Genomic DNA, 21920 nt, shown 5'->3' on the forward strand with positions numbered 1-21920 from the left:
TCCAATACAATGGGCTTTATTTAAAGGTCTGCCTTTCAAATACCAACCAGACCCAACACTGCACAGTTTGAAGTCAAAATGTCAAGTGGTATTTTAGCATGGCTGCTTGATAGCAGGGATTGTCATGTTGAGGTTGAGAGAGAGAGAGAATAGTGCCATTGAATCACAACTTTAAGTGTTTAAATCATGTGACAATTGCTTAACAGTTTACTTCTGACAAGCAAAGGAAATTCATGTGGTTTGGCACAACAGGCGGGAGAAAAGACTCATTTAATGAAAGGTTTTATTCCTTTATTGATAAACTCTTTCCAGACTTCGCAAACTGGATTGTTCAGTTAAAAACCAAACCCACAAAAAACTTTCAATCAGAAATCCTCAAAGTCCTGCTTAGAAAAGACAAAGATTAGCTCTGTCCTGGCCACAAAGGAAAAGCTTGCAAACTTAATCCTGGTCTTGGAAACCTAAAGTTTCATGGAATTGACTTTTGAAACAAGATTTTTAAAGATTAATTTACAAAATGCAGTATAGTTATGTGATATGTTGCATGGTGTTGAGATCTGCAGGTCAGCACAGGGTATCTACAAACATCTTGAGCGGATGTCTGTGAAGGAGCTATTTGGCTTCTTTGCATCCTGTGGGAGGGAAAAAAAGGTTAAGAAAATACTAAACTGTCTACAGGGAACATAGCTCAATCCAGCCCAGCGTGCCAATATCCAAAATTACCAACCCATTAAAAAGCCTAAGGGGCAAATTTACTATCTAATCTGCATACTACTACTACATTTGTCCTTTATAACGAATTGCCAGATTGGCTGTTGTCATTTTAAAGCGACAATGCCTCCCGAAAGAGATTTCCTATAAATCTTTAGTGCCAGAAGTGGTGATATATGAGGCAGTTATGACAGGATAAAGTGCCTTAATGGTCAGTGTCATAGCCGAGTTGGTCCCAGGATATGACACACACAAGGTAGGTGAGGTAATATCTTTTATTGGACCACAGTAATTCCAGACTAATCCACATTAGGGAATTTATGAGGGGAAGCTGCTATGGAAAGGCATGTGTAAATCTAGCTGGAGTTTAAGCCACCCATCCACAGGGGCATTCAGAGAAACTAAACGCCTTACTTAGCAGCTAATTGACAAGAATCACTGGCAACCATGAATTAAAGACACAGTAGGTAATTTTAATTAAAGGTACTTGTCAACTTGGATAAACCCTGGTGTGATATGTCTCCATTTTGCCCTGCCCAAAAATGACTGAAATGTCTTGTGGCTTTGCTCTTATTCTGATGAATTCTATTCTTTGACATGGGTTAATAATTTAATGGTCTTCACAAATCTCATTTTATCCTTCCCTGACACACTAGCTGCTGGAGATACTTCAGAATTTCTCTTTTAAAGATCCAGTCACATTTAATCTTCAAACAGGTTTCTTGAGTTCCTGAAGCTTCTATCCTCAGGAATTTCTGTATGCAAAACTGCACTGATCTGCAAGGAGTGGACTGAAATTCTGCTGCCATTGTGCTGGAGCCCTGACCCCACTTCTTGGCAGGCTGCACTCCCTACAAACAATATTCTAGTTACTCTGATACTGAAAGCTTCGGATTGAAGAGGAGAGCAGGTATGCACTCACCAGTCTTCCTGGTTTAAGAGGTAGCAGCAACCACGCCCACCTTCTGGGCAGCTTCTTTCTTGGCTTGGTGAGCCTGCAACACTGCAACAGCCTCCTCCACCTGGGGTAGACAAATGATCAAATAAGATCCATTATCACTCTCCAGCCAAGCCTGCCAGGAAGGGCGTGGGAATTTACCTTTGACCGGAGGGATTCTGGAGACTCCAGCATGTGCAGCAGCTCTGAATTGTCAATCTCTAGTAGCATTCCTGTGATCTTCCCCGCAAGGCTGGGGTGCATAGCTTGGATCAGGGGGAATAAACGTTCTCCTAGGAAAGCAAAGGTCAAACAGATGGTCTTTGTAGAGTGCTCTGAGGGGCTTTGCAGCAATTATGACAAAGAGGGAAGGTAAATCACCAGCGTTGAGCCAGAGCATTAACTTTCCATTTCTGTAGCACCTCATCTCAAAAACTTTACCAAGTATATGCACACAGTACCACTGTGGGATGCTGCCAAACTCAGAGAGAAGGGCAGCCACCAGGTAGACAGCAGTGAAGGCTGTGGAAAATTTTGGCCCAGAAATGCCAGAGGAACTTTAACGTCCATGTAGAGCAGACAAGACACTGGAAAGATCTCCATGTAAACAAACTGAATGCAGTTCAACAGGGCTGAGCCAATGCTACTGGAATTGGAAGCGGTGGTTCCAATGAAACGAACATTACACCCCCTGCACGTTTAACCATTATCTGTACACACGTTACAGAAGGGATTTAGCTACAAAAGTGTCCAGTTGCTCTCACAAAAGTGGTTGGAGTGTCCTTGTTTGTAGAAAGACTGATGCTTTCCTACTCCCGTGAAGTGTCCTGAATTAGAATATGCTCACAAGGAATGTGTTTAGCTTCCTTATAGCCCTGGAGGCCTTTCTTCCTCAAGAACTATAGTGTCACTTACCCAGCATCTGTTTCTGCTCCTGGGGAGGGGCAGCAGCTAGCATGGAAGCAGTTAAAGGCTCCTGTCCCTGTACGTGTACTGCAGGCTGAGGTGCCTATAAGAAGCAACAGGAGAATTCAGTAGTGACGTGTAGAAGAGGAGGGTTGGGTTTTTTGTTTAGAGTCAGCAAGAGAATACATAGGTCCTTCCCAAGGACACACAAGTCCATGGCAGAGCCTGTGCAGCTGGAAAGGCCTGTGGACAAGACTGGTTCAGTGCAGGACTGACAGGGAGCACTTCGTTCACAATCTGTCCAACAATGCAGAGATGTGCCTGGTGACCTCTGTAGAGGGGTCTAGCTGCATCTTCAAGGATCCCTCGACAAAGGCTGTACGCTACCCTGCCTGGCTAAGAGACAATGAGGTGCAGTTGAGGCCAAAGACAAAAGTTGGGGGCAAGGACCCAAGAGCATCCCTGGAAAAAAAGAACAAATAAAGGGCCTGCCAGGCTAAAGATGATTGGCTTGAGCTGTAGAAGCAGAGCTGAGTACATGGCGGAGTACAGCCAGCTTCCCAAATTTTGGGATCTCTGTTATCAAAGTAATCTGGCCTTTCTAGAAAAAAAATCCACTTTACAGTCAAGTTTAGCTGTAAAAGCTGCTCCTGTAGCTAGTACGGTCTAGCTTTACCATTGCTAACTGCAAGACAGCCCCTCGTATTACCTGCAAAGGCTGTACTGCTGGGTGTGGGCTGCGGACAGCTGAGGCATATTTATAAGGGGGAACTGCTCTGGGAGCCGGGGCGGTTACAGGCGGACGAGGAGCTAAATTCTGAGCTGCAGTGGCGATGCCTGCAAAGGAAGAATAAGATACCAGATTATACACATGCACAGAAGTGTGTGGCACACAAGTCTAAACCCCGCTGTGCTTCTAGCTTGACGCTAACAGCGTGGAATTTGTGAACAACCACAGCTAAGCACCACCACCTTCCAGCAGCAGAGTTCATTCAATGCAGAGCCAAACACTGGTGCAGAACCTGTCTTTTTCATTGACTAGGAGGCAGTGGTACCAAGCTAGAGCTCAGTCCTGGATCATGCTGGACTCAGCCCTGTTTTGCACAATGCATCCTCGTAATACATACACTTGGAACTAAAATTTTGTGAGGCGCTGCACTAACACAACAGAACCAGCAGCTGAGCAGGCTCCTTACCTGCCAAATTATTCTGAGCTGTGGAATATTCAGTTTGCCGTGTTAGACACAGGTGGGGAAGAGGTTAATTATCCTGCTGCGTGTGTTTCATCCTGCAGCTTCTAACCCGGGGCCCCAGTCAGAGATTAGTTCCTTTTGTACTACAGTGGAAGAGAGCCATCATCACCTCTCTAGAGTTATACCCCAGAAAGCACTGAGCCACCTTAGGAAGGGGCTTTTCTCCAGCACCCTAAACCAGTGATAGATGCTGCTTGTGACACATTTTCTACTTACATCCCCTCCAACAGAGTGAGCTGGACCTCTAACTCTGGAGAATCCTCCATAATCGTACAGAGGGTAGTAAGTGTTGCAGAGTTGTAGAGACAAGTCCCAATTAAAGTGCAAAGCAACCTGTCTGGATTTCCTCCGCTGTGTTATAGCACCAACTGTCCCCAGACCGGCACTGCACCGCGTGGAATGGGAAAGATTGAGGTGCTCTCTTTATCCTAACTTATGCCACCCTAATGTGGGGCCCTAGTTCAACTGTGTGCTCCATGCTGCCTCTTGCCATCCACATCCGGCATCAGTCTTCAGAAACACAAGAGACTCTGCAGCTCCTGCTTCTCCACTCAGACTTGGAGAAGAAAGTGAGAGCCGGACTGCTTACCAACTCTCTGGGCAGCAGGAAGGCCACGAGAGGCCTGAGCATTGCCAGTAGGCGCCAGATGGCGCAGTGCTGGGCGCGGTCCGGACTGGCGCATGGCATTCGGCATTCCTTGGAATCCTGAGAGAGAAGGGCAATGAGAGGAAATCTCAAAATACAAAATGATTAGCAATTCCCGGCCCACCCGCTGGGAGACGTGTGCACGCATGTCTTGAACGAGGGAGTCAAGGAAGGGGATTCAATGGAGAAGTCTTCGTTATTGCTGTCATCCTTGCCCACTTTGGAAAGAGAGGGGGAATTGTGGCTCTAGAAACCCCAGCAGGCTACACTTGTATGAACACACAGGAGACTACAGAGTATGCCCTGGTAAGATACATGGTAGTTCTCAGGGACTGGCATGGCAGAGCCCAGATTGACAACAGATGTAATCAGGTGTGTGGATATTGCCTAGCAGGGATTTCCGTCACCAGCACGAGTGGGTGTCCCTCGCCACCTATGACCAAGAATGACGTCTAGTCTGTTCTTTGCAGGGGAACAATTACACTTTTCTTCCAACGTCTAGTGGCGCACAAGAGCATCAGACACAGGATCAACAGGTAGTGTGGAGGATAATCAGAGAGTAAGACAAACAGGTGTCTTAAAGCCACAGCTCCGTTTCCAGCACACTCACCTTGAGGTCTCCCCCCTTGCTGCCAGCGTGGGTTAGGTCTCATCTGCGTCATCTGATTGGGTGCATAGTAAGTTGGTCTGCTCTGAGCCTGAAAGGAGGACAAAAAAGACAATGAAGGAGCCATATCTAAGCCAGTGACGTAGTATGGTGTTTACAACTGGATTTGATACCGTGAGCTCAGTGCTCTGTGCCCCAGTCACATGACAATAGCAGGCAGCTGGGAAGCCACAGAACGAATCCCATGGACTTGGTACCTAACATTAGGAGCTGCAGCCTGGCGAAAGGCACAGCAGAAAGACTCAATGGAGTCCTTGCAGCTGCAGTGTCAGAGATCCAAGCCAGGCGATGCTGGTAGTAAAGCCAGGCGATGCTGGTAGTAAAGCCACACTGACTTACTCAGCTGGGCTTACCTGGGGCACAGCAGGCATGAAGTACCCCCCAGCAGCTGGCTGGAACTGGTTAATGATTGTGTTGGCAGGCAGGGCTCTCATTCCAGCAATACGCTGCATATACTGATTAGTGAGGTGGGCCTTTCGCTCCTCTTTCCTCTGTGCCAGCGCGACATACAATGGCTTGGAGCCCACGATACGGCCATTCATCTCAGTCACAGCTTTGGTAGCTTCTTCTGGAGAGGAAAAGCAGACGAAGCCAAACCCTTTGCTTCGTCCATCCTCCAGCATCACCTAAAAGGAGGATTGACAGAGTGGCAGCATCGTGAAGGCAGGTCCGTGTCATGAGGGCTTGGCTAGAGTCATAGCAATCTATTCACAATTCAGGGGACTCAAGTACTCAGGGATCTTTCATGTGTATCACACAGGAAGGGACTGCTGTCTATAGGGAGTGGGTCAGCCAGTAATGCATCAATTATTGCTACTTTCAATGAAACCTCTACTTCCTTCCTATTCCCTGCCAATAAAGAGAAGCTGTATGTTTTACCCTAGTGAATCTCCACAACCTGCGGTCAGAGGAGGAATGTTGCAGAGTTGTAGAGACAAGCCCTCAATGAGGGAGGAAAACCACCTGTCTGGATTTACTCTGCTTTGCTGTTAGCACCGTGTGTCCCCAGGCCCACACTGTACTGCAAGGAATGGGAAAGATTCAGGTGCACCTTTTAAACTGCATGACTCAACACTGCATTCCTGGGCATCTCATATAGGTCAGGAGTCACTTGAAACACAAGCGAGTTTGCCATTTCCCACCTCCTCACCTCATTAGGGATGAAGCAAGTATTCAATACAATTCTCAAGTTAAAACACATTTTAGTCCCACTGAAATCCACATCTTGACTGGTCAAAATGTTTTCAGTGCTTAAGAGAACCACAGATCTAAGAATCACCCTCAGCCCCAGGCCCAGATTAGATAACGGCCTTGAAATCTAAGAATCTATAAACCCTGACAATACCTTGGCACTTGTAATAGACCCAAAAGGCGAAAACTCCTTCCTCAGTTTTTCATCATCAATAGTGTCATCTAGGTTCTTAATGTACAGATTAACGCCCTAAAAGAGAGAATACTAATACATGAGGCTAACAATATGGAAGGCAGCCATACCAATGAAGAAATTGCATATTTAGGGAATATTGAGCAACCACATCGAGCTGCCAAACCCATTAAGCTGTGGAAATGATCCAAACCCAGAGCTCTCTCCCCTAATAACTATGGGCATGAAATGTTGCAGAGTTGCAGAGACAAGTCCCAGAGCAAATGGAAAGGAGCCTGTCTGGATTTCCTCTGCTTTGCTGTAGCATCATGTGTCCCCAGTCCTGTACTGCAGTGCAAGGAGCAGGAAAGATTTAGATGCAAACTATAGCCTGACCTAGCTTTACCATAAACCACAACCACAGAAGGTGGCCTGATCTCTGCTACCTTTTGTCATCCATGTAAGGTGTCAGTCTTCATCATTACAAGGAGACTACATGCGTGAGACTTTATGTTGATAGTCCTTACAAAACCCAGACTTGATTCTCACATCCCACTAAAAATTTCAGTCTGTTGCCATAGCTCTGACCCTTGGAGTTCCCTCTGCCAATACTAGGCGATTGCCTTTACCTCTAGAGGTCAGTATTGCAAGATGACAATTGAATAAGCATAGGCATGTTCCCTTTAAGTCCACCAGTACACTTCTGCCTGAAGATGGATCCCTGCATCCAGAACAGGCGCACACACTCTCTTACCTGGTACCGGCTGATTCTCTCTTGTTTCAGCTGCTCAAACTTCCGTTTCAGCTCTGCCTGGCGCTCTACTTTCTTCTGTGCCCGGCCTACAAATACCATTTTTCCATTAATATCCTTTCCATTCATTTCTTCCACTGCCTGGACAGGGGTTCAAACAGAAAATTCCTGTCAAATAGTGAATCAAAGTGGCAGCTACTCCTATTACTACCAGCTTGAGTGCCAACAATCCATCCCCCTCTCCTGTAACATTACATTTGTGTTGCATCTAAATAAAGGCCTGGTAAAATACAAACTGAAGTTGTCAGCAGGAACCATCCTCACACAGCTCACTCTAAATTCCGGACTCACAGCAGATATGTGAACTTACAGACAATTATTCAACCCTTGACTACAGGGCCAAATCTCGTAAGACCTACTCTGAGGGAAGAGCATTTCTGAGCATCAGGCCAGCTCCAGACACCTCCCCAACTTCCCCGCACTTTGTCTCCTGGTGTAATGGTCCCTGATCAGATAAAATTCCTGCTATTGATCCAACAGGATACTCTGCAGATCTAGTAGTCTGGGGGGAATGTGCGCTTTAACCTTGAATATCCAACTTGGTGAAGTGCAGAAGCTGTTCAACCCAACTCTGGTCACTTTCAGCTCTAAGCTTTTCTGAGGACCAGCGTTCTCCATCCCTACTCTAGATGATGGCTTCCCATGCTTATTTCCATATAAACACCTGACTAGAATGAAAGCAGTTTCGTACCTTGTTGGCATCTTCATGTTTTTCGAAGCTCACAAACCCAAAGCCTTTGGACTTTCCAGTGGGATCTGTCATCACCTTAACACTCAGTGTCTTGCCTGTTGCCAAGGGACAGAGTTAGCAGGGCATTAGCTACCCTACATTTCCAGGAGAGCTTTTCAAAATCAAAACTAAAGCCGCATATAGCGCCCGGCCTTCTTTCATTCACTGTGTCCCAGCCTCTGCCTCCTGTCTGACAACTGCCCACTCTCTCGGGATTATCCTGCTTCTCTGCCCTCAGAGTGACTCAGAAGTAGCACCACAGCGTTCACGAGAATTACTATGGGGGTACAAGGTTTGCAGCTGCAGCAAGAGTGTATTTACCATATTTGCTGAAGAGCTCCTTTAGTCTCTCATCATCCATGTCATCCCCAAAATTTTTAATATAAACATTGGTGAACTCCTTTGCTTTGGCTCCCAGCTCAGCCTCCCGCTCCTTACGTGACTTGAATCTCCCAACAAATCTGAAAAGAAAAAGTGAGAGTCTTTGTGAGAAAAACTCATTTTCAAGGGTGGATGTGTGATTTGCAGTGGGCTAAAAATGAGTGTCTGCTAGGAGCTGGAGGAAGATGTAGCAGGCCAGAGATCAAGCAGAAGAATCAACTGTCCTATGGTGGAGAGGCGGCAGGCCAAAGGTGCCCACCCAGCTCTGCAGTGGAGCGTGTAGGGCAAGGATACCCACCCAGCCCATTAGTGGAGAGGTAGCAGGTCAAGGCTTGGCCAGGGAGATCCACCAGCCCTGTAATGGAGAGATAACAGGCCATGGCTTGGGCAGGGAAACTCACCAGCCCTGTAGTGGAGAGGTAGCAGGCCAAGGCTTGGGCCAGGAGAACCAGTAGCCTTGTGTGTCCCCTGTTAATACCGAGATGCATCATGGTTCATGCGATCGTTGCTGCTTCTGGCTGTGACACTCACACTTTGCGGTCGTTTAGCAGCATGCCATTCATCTTCTCGATGGCTCTGTCTGCAGCATCCTGGGTCTCAAAGTGCACAAATGCGTAGCCCTTAGAGCCATTCTCATCACACACCACCTACAAGTGATGGAACAGATCAGATCATCAGCTCTGCATTAAGACAGACAATATTAGTTACAGGATAACAGCAGAGACGTCCTCTGTTTCCCTTGATTTACACAGAAGGTATGAATAAGAAAATGGGGTCCTGGTTCTTGACTAGGGCTCCTTGGCACGATACAAATAAATAACGAAGACTAAATACTGAAGAGAAGCATGGTCCTGTGGATAGGAAGTTAGGCTAGGAGTCAAGAGACTTGGGTTCCGGTCCACAATGTGCCACTTAGCTGTTATGTGACTTTGAGCAAGGGTACTTCATCTTCCTTCCTCAGCTTTTTGTTCTGTGAAGGAAGGCTGATACGTATTCCCTCTTGTGAAGCATTCATATCTGTGAACGAAGTGCTCTCCACAAGGATAACCCTGACCTAGTATTGCTGATGTACTACATACAAAAGCCAGAATCCCAGATTTAAATCATATGCCAGCTACAACCCAAACATTAACCCACCCTTTCATAGCCTGAAACTTGTGCTTTTGCTAGTATCTTCAACTGCAGAGAACAGAAGCTTTTCCATTTGTTGTATTTGCACAAGTGGCATGTCAACAAGGGAAAACAAGTCATGCTAAGGGACAGAGTTGGCAAGGCATTTTAAGAAGAGGCTTTCAAAGCTGTGCACAGCTTTGTGCCTTGACGATCAAGATCAAATCTAACTTTAATGATCCTCCCTCTTCTGCTCAGTGATGTCCTTTTCTGTTCTGCTTTTGGAGATTCCCTTGCCCAAGCATGGTGGACATCCCCGCTTTCCATCCCTTGTTGTGTGTGTTTAGTTGGGTCAAGTAAGTGCGATGGAAGGTGGATTCTGAGACAAAGATGGGTGTTCAGGGAAGGTACCAAGTCTCACCTTGCAGGACAAGATATTCCCAAATGCTGAGAATGTGTCATAAAGTGCCTTGTTGTCTATGGATTTGTCCAGATTCTTGATGAAGACATTCCCAACCCCTGACTTCCTCAGAGAGGGGTCCCGCTGAGACCACATAATGCGGATGGGTTTGCCTTTGATCACATCAAAGTTCATGGTGTCTAGAGCACGCTCAGCTGTGAAGAGAGGAAAGTCAGGAAGAACAAGCTTCTGCCGCATGACAAAGGAGAAAGGTCGCTGCTGCATTAGTACTACAACTTTCTTTGAATCACTTTCAGTTTATGTCGTCTCCTTCTGAACACTTAAGGGACAAGGCCTAGGTGATATCCTTTGGCCAGTAATTCCATTAGCTAACTGACCTTGATTGTAAGATTAGACATTTAAAAATTTTTTAAAAAAAGAGACTCCATTGCCTATTTTAAATTGACGTCTTTGCAGGTAGGTCATTAGACATGTTTACAAGACTACCTTACAAGGGGTTTAGTATAGATTATTTTTCACGAGAATGATAGCATGGTTTAGCAATCAGAAGACAGGACTGGGAATCAAGACACCTTGGCCTTGTCTCACCTACGAAAAACAAAATTCTTTTTTCAATCAAGTTTGAGCTAACTTGGTTGAAAATAAAGGCCTGTTTTCCTAGTCTAGACATGGCCACTGTTCTACCACTAACTCACTGAATAATTGTGAGCCTTAGCATCCCTCTACGCAAAATGCAGGTATTTACCCACTTTTTGTAAAGTGCTTTGATATCTGGGGTGAAACATGTCATGAATACAAGGAGGGGTGAGGACGTAGTGAATCAGGAAAGTCTTTTTCTTCTACATGGAGACAGATGGGAGAAGTTGTTTTCCTGGGGGAGAGGGAAGGCACGGTGGTAGGGACCAAGTGGACAGACAGGATGATGCATCTTTAATATTTATACATATTCAGTAGGGCTGTTGATTAATCACAGTTAACTCACGATTAACTCAAAAAAATGAATTGCGATTAATCAGTTTTAATTACACTGTTAAACAACAGAACACCAATTGAAATGTATTAAATATTTTTGGATCTTTTTCTACATTTACAAATATATTGATTTCAGTTACAACACAGAATACAAAGTGTACACTGCTCACTTTATATTATTATTTTTGATTACAAATATTTGCTCTGTAAAAATGATAAACAAAAAATAGCATTTTTCAATTCACCTCATACAAGTATTGTAGTGCAACCTCTTTATCGTGAAAATGCAACTTACAAATGTAGATTTTTTTTGGTTACATAACTGCACTCAAAACCAAAACAATGCAAACTTTAGAGCCTACATGTCCACTAAGTCCTACTTCTTGTTCAGCCAACTGATAAGACAAACAAGTTTGTTTACATTTATGCGAGATAATGCTGCCCACATCTTATTTACAATATCACCAGAAAGTGAAAACAGGCATTCGCATGGTATTTACGTTCCAGATATGCTAAACATTTGTATGCCCCCTTCATGCTTCAGCCACCGTTCCAGAGGACATGCTTCCATGCTGATGACGCTTGTTAAAAAAAATAATGCATTAATTAAATTTGTGACTGAACTCCTTGGGGGAGAACTGTATGTCTCCAGCTCTGTTTCACCCGAATTCTGCTATATATTTCATGTTATAGTAGTCTTGGATGATGACTCAGCGCATGTTGTTCACTTTAAGAACACTTTCACTGCAGATTTGACAGAAAGCAAAGAGGGTATCAGTGTGAGATTTCTAAAGATAGCTACAGCACCGGAGCCAAGGTTTAAGAATCTGAAGTGCCTTCCAAAATCTGAGAGGGTCAAGGTGTGGAGCATCCTTTCAGAAGTCTTAAAAGAGCAACACTCCGATGCGGAAACTACAGAACCCGAACCACCAAAAAAAGAAAATCAGCCTTCTGCCGGTGGCATCTGACTCAGATTATTAAAATGAACATGTGTCGGTCTGCACAGCTTTGGATTGTTATCGAGCAGAACCTGTCATCAGCATGGATGCATGTCCCCTGGAATGGTGGATGAAGGGACATATGAATCTTTAGCTCATCTGGCATGTAAAGTATCTTGCAACTCTGGCTGCAACAGTGCTTTGCAAATGCCTGTTCTCACTTTCAGGTGACATTGTGAACAAGAAGCCGGCAGCATTATCTCCTGCAAATGTAAACAAACTTGTTTGTCTGAGCGATTGGCTGAACGAGAAATAGGACTGAGTAGATTCATAGGCTCTAAAGTTTTACATTGTTTTATTTTTGAACGCAGTTATTTTGAACATAATTCTACATTTGTAAGTTCTACTTTCATGATAAAGAGATTGCACTACAGTACTTGTGTTAGGTGAATTGAAAAATACTATTTCTTTTGTTTTTTACAGTGCAAATACTTGTAATAAAAAATAAACATAAAGTGCATACTTTGTGTTTTGTTGTAATTGAAATCAATATATTTGAAAATGTAGAAAACATCTAAAATATTTAAATAAATGGTATTCCATTTATGTTTAACAGTCTGATTAATCGCACAATTAATTTTTTTAATGGCTTGACAGCCCTAATATTCAATACTCTGCACAAAACCCTCCTAATGCCTTGTAAGGCCTAGCTTACACTAGAAATGATTTGCCAGTGTAGCTATACCAGTAAAGCCTTCTGGTGGAGGCACAGCATTAAGACTGCTTCTGCCAGCGTGGCTTATACCAGCTCCTCCAAAGAAATACACCCTACCACAAAAGCACTTTGCCAGTATAACAGTCTACACTAGGACTTCTGCCAACTTAAAAATGTTGTAAAAAAATCATACCCCTAACCAACATTGCTATACCAGTGTAGCTGCAGTTATACCGGCAAAAAACGTCCTTTTGCTAGCATCGTTTATTCTGTTTGGGGAACTAGTTTAAGCTTTACCAGAAAGAGAATTCCTTTGCCAGTTGAAGCTGTATTTTCACAAGGGGATTTCCTGGTATAGTTCTACCAGTATATCTATGCTGGCAAACCCTGTTATGGGTAAACGAGGCCTAAGAGAAAGGGATTATTCTTCTTGTTGGTGCAGGGACAGGGAGAGGTACATAAACATGTGTAATATGCTGGGAAGGAAGTTTGAGATGCCCACGTAGCCTATGGGGCAAAAATGGTGCTTTAGCAACCCACTCTAAAGATCGCATCAGAGAGGGATAAGAAAAATCAGAAATAAATCTGCATATTGTAAACCAAGAAGCGTATCCATCTAAATTCTAAAACCTCAGCAGTGTAGATTGACTTTTAACCCACTGTAACCCCCCTACGAGATTCTATTTCTGTTATCCACTGGTGTATTAAAAGGACCATTACATATGCACATCAGGATCTTGTTCATAAAATTAAGATGCTCAGGACACACTTCTATGCCAGAAAATACTCCCACAGTATGTAGGGGAAGAGAAAGAGGACGCTAACTCCCAGTATGAGGCAGGGGGAAAAAAGACGATGGACCTGCATTAAATCAAAGAATACTCATGAGATAAGAAACCTACTTTCCCAGGTTTGTTTGGCTTCCTCTCAGCCCACCTTCACCCACATACTAGAGTAAAAAACTCTGAACTGGATTTGAGGTTCCATGTTTTTTTCTGATGGATGATTTTCCATATTTAGATTCAGGGCCTCAAAGAAGTGAAAATTGTTGGCTAGACTGTAGCAGCAGCAAATTCAAGAGAAATGTGATTTTGATTGTCTGCTGGCTACACATGCCGCTTACTGATCTCTAGCTGCAGATGAAGGAGGATCTAGAGAATCCAACATTTTCTATACAACAAATTATCTCGTGGATTATCTTCTTGTCTGCATGGAGCTCAACCACCACAAAATTTGCAATAAAAGTGACCAAGACCCCCTTGAAATATTAGTCTGTTTGAACTCCTATTTGTAGAAATGTTTCTTAAATGGGAAGTTTCCATCTGCTCAGAAATAGCTTTTCTATTTGCATGATGTCACAGGCTCCCATTCTCCTCACACAGCTGAAACTCCCCTCTCACTTGTTCCTGAACTACGCACTTGCAAAGGAAAGGGAACATGTAAAATTGTATAAGAGAGAAAAATATCTTTGCCGTAGGGGCTCGGCTAACTTTGTTTAGTCAAAAGGGTTAAATTGAACCAACTGGCATCCTCAATTTATTCCTCAACTGCTACAGTCTGAATCAATGCCATTCGTTCAGCAATGTGCAGTTTACCACAGTCCATTTCCAGTAGGCACTTCAAAAGGCAACTCAGTCCAGCTTGTTGAATTTGCCAGCATTTATTTATAGCAGGGAGAGGTCCTCCAGAGGCATGTGTTGGCAAGGACACAAACTAATAGTATATACCATTTGTAGTTGAAACAGGGTTTTTGTTGAAAGGTGACAAGCAGTTTGAAGCAAAGGCATGCAATCAGAATGAATTCTGAAACTCTATGGCAATTATTGAGCCACAGACTAGTTAGGACCCTACTTGCATTATTTCAGCTCTTCTACTGTTAGTAGCTAGGAGCAGAACTTATTGTGCTGCTGTCTCTGTTAATAGATTAGGCCACAGTATCGCTGTCTGCGGCTTGAAGTCGGCTTAAAGACCCATTGTAAGCATTACAGTGAGGGTCCAAAATAGATTCTCCCGGTGCTTTAGGGAAGTTTACATCTCCATCCGTGGATATGACAAGGCACAATCACACCATTTTAGTGAATGGGCATGAGTGGCTTGAATTTGCCAAAAACCCTACCTCTGATTCATTTCCCTGATCTAGAAAAACACTTCCACATTTACTTCTATTTAGGCCAAAGCTTCAGCCATTTCAATCCCTGTGTCTGTTTCTCTCCTACTGATTCCTGGCATCCTTCCAGCAGAATCAGCTGCAGCTGACATAGTGCTGCAGTACACACTCCCTTTTCTAACTGCTTAACCCACCACTCTTTTCTGTTTCATGCCTGTTCCTAGTGAAAACGACTGAGACACTCCCTGCCGGAGACTTCACAGTAGTGCCCCTTCCCCCCTCTCTGCTCAAGTGCTGAAACAATGCTGGAGTTAGCCACCCTAGTGAAGGCCCATAAAGGCGGGTAACTACAATGCAAAGTTTCAGCCATCAGAAAGCCAGTACTAGAGTTTTACTCTGTAAGGATAGCTGCCCCAGGGACCTTTTGTCCCTGTTTATTACCACTATGTCTTAAAAAAAAAAGAGAGCCAGAGTTTATCCACTCTGATTTATTTACCATTGGTGAGTTTAAGACTGGTTAGGCTCATTCTCTCTGCTTTTCTGTATGTTCCTTGATCACAACTCATATGTTAAACTCTGGAAAGTCAATGAATTGATTCTTCATTTAATGTCCTTGAAGAAAGATTTCATATACAGTTTGGGTCATCCTAATGGGGGAGGCTTGCAAAAGAATTTCTTTGTAGACAAAATGTTGGGTATTGTCAGGGACACTGAAGGAGAAGGAATAATTGGACATGAATAATTCATGGGGCCCATGACAAGTGGTGGTGGGGCTCAGTTAGAGAAGGACACCGACTGAGGTAAGAAGTCCTTTGCATACAAACTTCCCCAGGCTTTCTTAGCCCCTGGTCTACACTACAAAGTTAGGCTATGTCTACGCTGGCAATTGAATGACAAAACTTTTGTCTTTCAGAGATGTTAAACCCCCACCCCCTGAAAGACAAAAGTTTTGCCACGACAAGTGCCAGTGTCAACAGCGCATTGTCGGCAGGAGCTCTCCTGCCGACAACACAAACGCCGCTCGTGGGGGGTGGAAGTTTCTTGTCGGCAGGAGAGCCGACAAACAGTGGCTACACTGCACGACTTTTAGCAGCACAGCTATATCCACACAGCCATGTCGATAAAAGCTGCCTAGTGTAGATATAGCCTTATATTGGTATTACTGTGTTGCTCAGAGGTGTGGAAATCCACACCCCTGAGTGACCCAGCGTAGACAGCCTGTCAGGGAGGTGGAGTACCTGCATTCTTATTAGAGAGACAAAGTAGGTGAGATAATAGCTTTTATTCCACCAACTTGCAATAAAATATATTACCTCACCCACCTTGTCTCCCTAATATCCTGGGACCTTCTGCAAGCCGATCACATTGTACAGTTCTGGAAAAGCCTCCCTTCAGAGATTTCTGGAAATACACTCACTGTCTCAGCAATAAGAACCAAAAGTCAATGGACTGGTCACACTGCATTCCATCTGTTGACTTTTCGTTAAGATTCTTTGGGGGGATGATTTCTCTTCCCATAGGCTTCTTAGCTATACACACAAGTCCATATGAAAGTTTGTCTGTTGAATTATTAATGTGTTTTTAAAACAAACAAAAAATGCCCCTGGCCATGCCAGACTATGAAAGCTGAACTATAGCTAATCACACACGACACATTCAATTCCTCTTCTAATTATGAAGCTGAAAGAATTTTCTTCAGTGTTTTAGTCAGAAAAAGAACCAAGTGAAAGGCCATGGTTATCAACCTAACCACCAGCCAGAATACTGGAGCATTCTCTTGGTCAGTCTACCTACCACAGTACAACATGCTCAGGATTCGACAGTCACCCATTACTATGCCATAGAGATGTGTAATCTAAGGCAGTATTATTCTTTCCCCAAGAACAACCCTTCTCCAACAGGCAGATCTTTGATGTTGCCCAGCCAACACAGTGCCCACCCAGAAGATCACTATTCCACTGCCTGGTACCATGTAACTAGCTAACAAAAAAGTCTGTAAAAAAGCAGAAGGTCTGCACTTGAGATGCAAGTGTCCTGGGTATAGGAAGCATGGGCTAGTGATTACCACACAGGAGTGAGTGAGTGAGTTCTGACTCAGATTCCTTGTTCTGATAAAGACTTGCCACATGACCTTGGGCAAGTCAACTTCTGAGCCATAGCTTCTCGACCTGCAAAATGAGAATACTTTCCTCACAGAGAGGTAGAGGCATGATTGATCTGTATCTGTAAAGCACTTTGATCCTTGAATGGAAGGTGCTGTGGACTATTATAGATTCTTTCCTCAATTATTTGTTACTATTTCATATGCATTGAAAAAACATCTGCAAGTACTTTGAATACAACTTCTAAACAAGCAGTCTGTTCTCCCTATGACTCTGGTGAAATACTTTTACCTTGTGCTAAAATGCTACTTTGGAACATCTTACAATAATATTCAAACCGTAACAGAGATCGCTTACAGCAACCAAGTGGCAAACTGCAGTACTAAATGAGCATCCTTCCTTCTCCGTGCTGATACCAATTTGTCCTTTCATGCAGTGTGAGGTGGGTGCCATCTTTCAAGGGGAAAACACGAACTTTTTTTCTGCTCTTCCATGACAAGTCTTGGTTACAAAGAGATCGTGATGTGCCATCAGTGGCCTTGTCTTTCCAAAGTGCGTGACAATATTCTGTTTCATGGAGTAGCTGTCTCTTGCTCATGCAGCCAAACAGCACATGTAGCGGGGATCACCAAGTAGCAGAAATTTAAAGCTCTTCAGAAGAGATCCTTTTCGTGAAACAATGGGAATTTGGGGGTTTCTCCTTCCAATACATTTCTCAGTGACTAGGCTTCCCATGTTTTAGTCATTTGGCCTCCTTAACCTAGAAGTAACCAGACACCTTCTACTGTGCCAGAGTATTACTTCAGCAGAGACTTTCTAGAATGCCTGCTGCCTCACTGGGAGCCAAGTATGAAGCAACCCCACCCTCAAATACCTGCCTATTTATTGCAGTGAAAAGTGATCTTGAAGTATATTGGAAAGCCACCTGTCTTCTACTTTTTATGCATGACAGGGCATTTTTTTTTTAATAGATCAAGGAGAACGCATAACTAATCACTCATATACGCTCTAAAAAAGCAACACTTTGCCCCTTATAGTTTCATGTCTACTTTCATAGTACTCAAGGGCCCCTTTAAAACTGTCCTCTGCTCTATCCCCTTCTCAGCTTTAGGAAAGCTAAAGTGAGAAAAAGTTTACATAGCTACATTTTCCTGCATCTCTTCCTTTCTTCTAATGAATACTCAGACTATGTCTCTGTTCATCAAATCTGACTCTCACTTGGCCTTGTTTCCACTGCCCGCTTTTCCCCCAACCCTGAGAGGGGAGAGAACACCTACCTCTCCCAGCTTATGAGGATCAGTTAATGTTTACAAGGTGCTGTGAACACAAAAATGTTCTATAAGTGGTAATAACACAGGAAGTTACAGGACTAAGAAGAGAACCATGTGTACAACCTCAGCCTCTCTCAAATCCATCCCTTCTTGCTGTTACGTCTTAAACCACATCGTACATTGCTTGGCCTGTGTATAAAGCAACTTCAAAGGCTCCATGTATGAAAAAAATCACTGGGCTATGAGGCAGCTTTTTAGTAACACATCAATAGGTAGGAGCAGAAGAGCCATTTAAAGCAATCAGCACCACTGGGGAAGAAGGGGAAGATGCTACCTTGGGGTCTCATGTATCAGGAGACAGGATGAAAACCCAGGGCAGCATAAAATCAGGGCCTCACTATTCTAGACAAGAATTCAGCCCAGTAGGCTCTGCTTGTCAATAGGTTTAGAGGAATATATCTGTTATGTAGTAACTATTCTATTTATTACAGATTAGAAAGCTCATGATTCAAGGACCATGTATTCCTTAGTGTACCAACAAGACTATATTCTTAAACCTGAATCTAAGGATACAGTAGAGTTCACATGTAGCTGAAGTTTGTGCAGTTGCAAATTAATTCTGGATGAAAGTTAAAAGTTCACCATCCTAGAGGCTTACATCATGTAAAGATGCTGCTAAGCCACAGCAGCAGACCACACTGAGCCCTTAGGTGTCTGTAATGCAAGACTGTGGGAACTAGGGCAGAAAATGCTGACCCAGCTTTTTCTCTGGGTATGGACATACTAAACATTGACCTCCTCTGCCCCATCCTTCTCAAAGCTCTGGCTGCTGTGGGCCGAGGATACCTCCTTGAACAGAGCCTAAGCCAGGCAAGGCACCATCAGCACGTCATGTGAGCTGGGCGTGTATTCCTTTTTAAAAGGGTAGAAAAGGCATCAGTAAATGCTGCATTTCAACTTCACAACCAATAGCAAACTAGATCAGCCAACAGACAGTTTACCCACGGTATGTCTATACTGCATTTTAAAACCGTGACAGCGTCTTAGAGACAGAGAAGGGGGTGGGCTTCAGGGCCTGAGCCCAAACATCTACACTGCTGTTTATAGTGCTGTTGCAAGAGCCCCAGTCTGAGGATCCAGTCTCTGAGTCTCGCTGCCATGGGTTTTACAACTCAGTGTAGATATACCCCCAGACACTACAATCCTCAGCTCACTGCACCGCCCAAGTCTCACTTAGAGGGTGGGAGTGGGAAGACTCCTTTACAGTCATTCAGACTGAAGGTCCGACTAGCCTTCAGCTTCCTTCAAGGCGACTGACTGGATAAAGACCCAGGCACACAGCTTAACGCAGGACAATTCAGGGAGGGAAGCTGAGGAAGATTTCATTCTCAAATGAGTCAGAAAAAGCGAGTCCATAGAAGCTGATTTTTGGCAAACAGAAATACTACTTAACTGCTTCCCAGAGGTGTTGTGAAGATTAGTTAATGATTGCAAAAGACTCTGAAGATGTGAAGTGGTTAATATCATTCCAACCTCATAGGAGTAGCAAAGTGGCCATGAAGTTGCTTACTCCTGCCATTGTAATTCACAGCTAGGTGATTGTATGGAGACTTATACAAACAGCAAAACAGTTCAGAGAAAAGGCATTTATGTCCAACTTACCATCAGCTGGCTGCTGGAAGTTGACATAGGCATATCCCAGGGAGCGACGGGTGATCATATCCCTGCAGACTCGGATGGAGAGTACAGGCCCAGCAGGGCTGAACTTCTCATATAACATGGCCTCGGTGACATCAGGGTGCAGGTCGCCCACATACAATGATGCCATCGGGTAGCTACTAGCAGCCGTATTCATCTTCCACCCAGCACGCACTCCCACCAGAAACTAATTTGGTTTTTTAATTTTTTTTTTTTTTTTAAAACAAACAAAAGTTTTAGAAACTAAAACAGGGTATTTACAATTATATATTTTTTTAAAAAATCACTAATTTTGGACTAACGGAAGCTGAAGTGGGAACAAGGGGTGGGGGGCCCCACTCAGGGCAGGAGAAAAGACTAAAAGAGTCGCAGAAGAAAGTAGAGGCCAATGGGAAGTCCGAATAAGATCAGAGCGCTCTGGGGATTGGAAAGTCAGAGCAGCAGACTGGGGGTTCAGTGCAAGAGAAGCTTGTGGGGATTTGGGGGGGTGGAGACAGAACTGTGTGGAAGAGGTGTGTTTGATGATCTCAGGCCCTGACAGAGGAAGAGGGGAAGCAGCAGGATAGAGAAAAGGCCTGGAAATAGGCACACAAAAAAATTAAGACTTCCACAAGCAAGGAGTCCAACCCACCCAACAACCAAATCCACACCGTAGAGTTTTTCCACCTTGCCTTAGTTTCCAAAAGCAAAATGTGCCAATTAAAAAAAAAATATTTCTCTTTTTTTTTAATATATTATTATTTCTTCTTCCAAATCCTTCAGACCCAAAGTCTGAGGCCACTGTTTTTTTTATTTTCTGAGATAAAAAACTTGGACAAAAATAAAATAAACTTTGCAATATATAGTGATAGGGGTTTTTCCCCCCCCCGCCTCCTTTTCTTTAAAAGGAAAAAGATATGTCCTTATTTTTATATAAAATATACCCCGGTTCCTCAGACTAGAACACTAAACACTGGTTTGGAGGAGCCAGGCAAGGCGGCCCGGGCAGTTCCTTTCCCGAGGGGAGGACAGGCGGTGCGATGGAGGGCACAGACAGACAGACAGACACCCGGGGGGGGAAGGGCAGAGACCCACGTGGAGCGACAAGGGCGCGGACGGACAGACAGCCAGCCGAGGGTGGGGACCCGCGCGCCAGAGGAGGGGAAAGGGTCCGGGGGCCGAGAAAAAACACCGAGGGGCCGAAGGGCCAGACAGCCGGACCCGGGTCTGGGAGACGGACACACCCGATAGACGGGTGGGAGAAAAACGTGGGACCCGGACAGACCGACCGACCCAGGGACCGGGGCCGGAGGGAACCGGACAGACCCACGGACCGGGGAAGAAGGACACAGGGACCGGAAGGCGGGGGGAGGGAGCCGGACGGACCCACGGACGGAGTGGGGGGCTAAGGGGCCAGACGGACCCACGGACCGGGGGGCGAAGGGGCCTGGCGGACACGCGGACCGGGGGGCGAAGGGGCCTGGCGGACACGCGGACCGGGGGGCGAAGGGGCCTGGCGGACACGCGGACCGGGGGGGGGGGAGCCGGACAGACACACGGACCGGGGGGCGAAGGGGCCGGACGGACGGACCCACGGACCGGAGAGTGGGGGGGGGAGCCGGACGGACCCACGGACCGGGGGGGGGGGGGCGAAGGGGCCTGGCGGACCCACGGACGGGACCGACACGCGGACCGGGGGGGGCGCCGCTCTCGCCCCGGCGCTAGCTCGTTTTTTTTTTTTCTCGGGTTTTTGCGATTTTTTTGGGGTTTTTTTGGTTTTTCTGCGGGGCGGCGGGAGCGCGGCTGGGCCCGACACCGACTCACGCGCGGCGGCCAGGCGAGCAGAGAGGCGGCCCGGGGCCCGGGGAGCCCCCTTTATAGCCCGCTCCCCGGGGTGAAAGGGCCGCCGTGCCGCGGAGAGGACACGGGCCGGCGGGGAGCGACCCGCCGCCGCCCCGCAGGGCTGGGCCGCCCGCTGCAGCGACCCCTGCCGGGGCAGGAGCGGCTCCCCGCCGCCCGCGATCCCGCTCGGCCCCTGCCCCTGCGGGCGCCGCCACAAGGAGTCCACACGGCAACCTCCCCCCAGCCTGGGCAGGCCCCCCAAATCATGAGCCCCCCGGTCACCTCACACCCAACCCTCCGCAGCTGGGCAGCCCCCCCAAATCATGAGCCTCCCCCTCCAGTAATCTGGGGGTAACCACA

The 21920-nt window shown here is 45.5% G+C and overlaps 1 protein-coding gene and 3 non-coding genes across 9 annotated transcripts; all 4 read right to left on the reverse strand.

The window, feature by feature from the left end:
• Positions 1 to 276: 276 nt before the first annotated feature.
• On the reverse strand, positions 277 to 21700 carry PABPC4 (poly(A) binding protein cytoplasmic 4). Of its 6 annotated transcripts, XM_043531992.1 has the most exons (16): positions 19704 to 19840; positions 18891 to 18953; positions 9937 to 10130; positions 8937 to 9052; positions 8346 to 8485; positions 7986 to 8080; positions 7238 to 7375; positions 6466 to 6561; positions 5474 to 5746; positions 5064 to 5151; positions 4397 to 4513; positions 3264 to 3391; positions 2564 to 2657; positions 1811 to 1941; positions 1634 to 1733; positions 277 to 632 (listed from the first exon to the last, which is right to left on the reverse strand). In XM_043531992.1, the coding sequence occupies exons 3-15, from the start codon at positions 10108 to 10110 to the stop codon at positions 1647 to 1649; spliced, it is 1677 nt and encodes a 558-aa protein (XP_043387927.1). In that variant the 5' UTR covers positions 10111 to 10130; positions 18891 to 18953; positions 19704 to 19840; the 3' UTR covers positions 277 to 632; positions 1634 to 1646. The 6 variants fall into 6 exon arrangements, 5 of the variants coding, with proteins under 5 accessions (XP_043387927.1, XP_007067652.2, XP_043387928.1 ...); XM_007067590.4 differs by lacking the exon at positions 18891 to 18953 and having other exon boundaries at positions 19704 to 21700; XM_043531993.1 differs by lacking the exons at positions 18891 to 18953; positions 19704 to 19840 and adding an exon at positions 17128 to 17417.
• LOC114021250 lies at positions 4092 to 4225 on the reverse strand. Its single transcript, XR_003565890.2, has one exon. It is a non-coding gene; the product is annotated as a small nucleolar RNA SNORA55 (small nucleolar RNA).
• On the reverse strand, positions 6034 to 6169 carry LOC114021251. Its single transcript, XR_003565891.1, has one exon. It is a non-coding gene; the product is annotated as a small nucleolar RNA SNORA55 (small nucleolar RNA).
• Positions 6731 to 6864, reverse strand: LOC114021252. Its single transcript, XR_003565892.2, has one exon. It is a non-coding gene; the product is annotated as a small nucleolar RNA SNORA55 (small nucleolar RNA).
• Positions 21701 to 21920: the final 220 nt, after the last annotated feature.

Source organism: Chelonia mydas, chromosome 19 (genome assembly GCF_015237465.2).
Source record: "Chelonia mydas isolate rCheMyd1 chromosome 19, rCheMyd1.pri.v2, whole genome shotgun sequence".
NCBI lineage: Eukaryota > Metazoa > Chordata > Testudines > Cheloniidae > Chelonia > Chelonia mydas.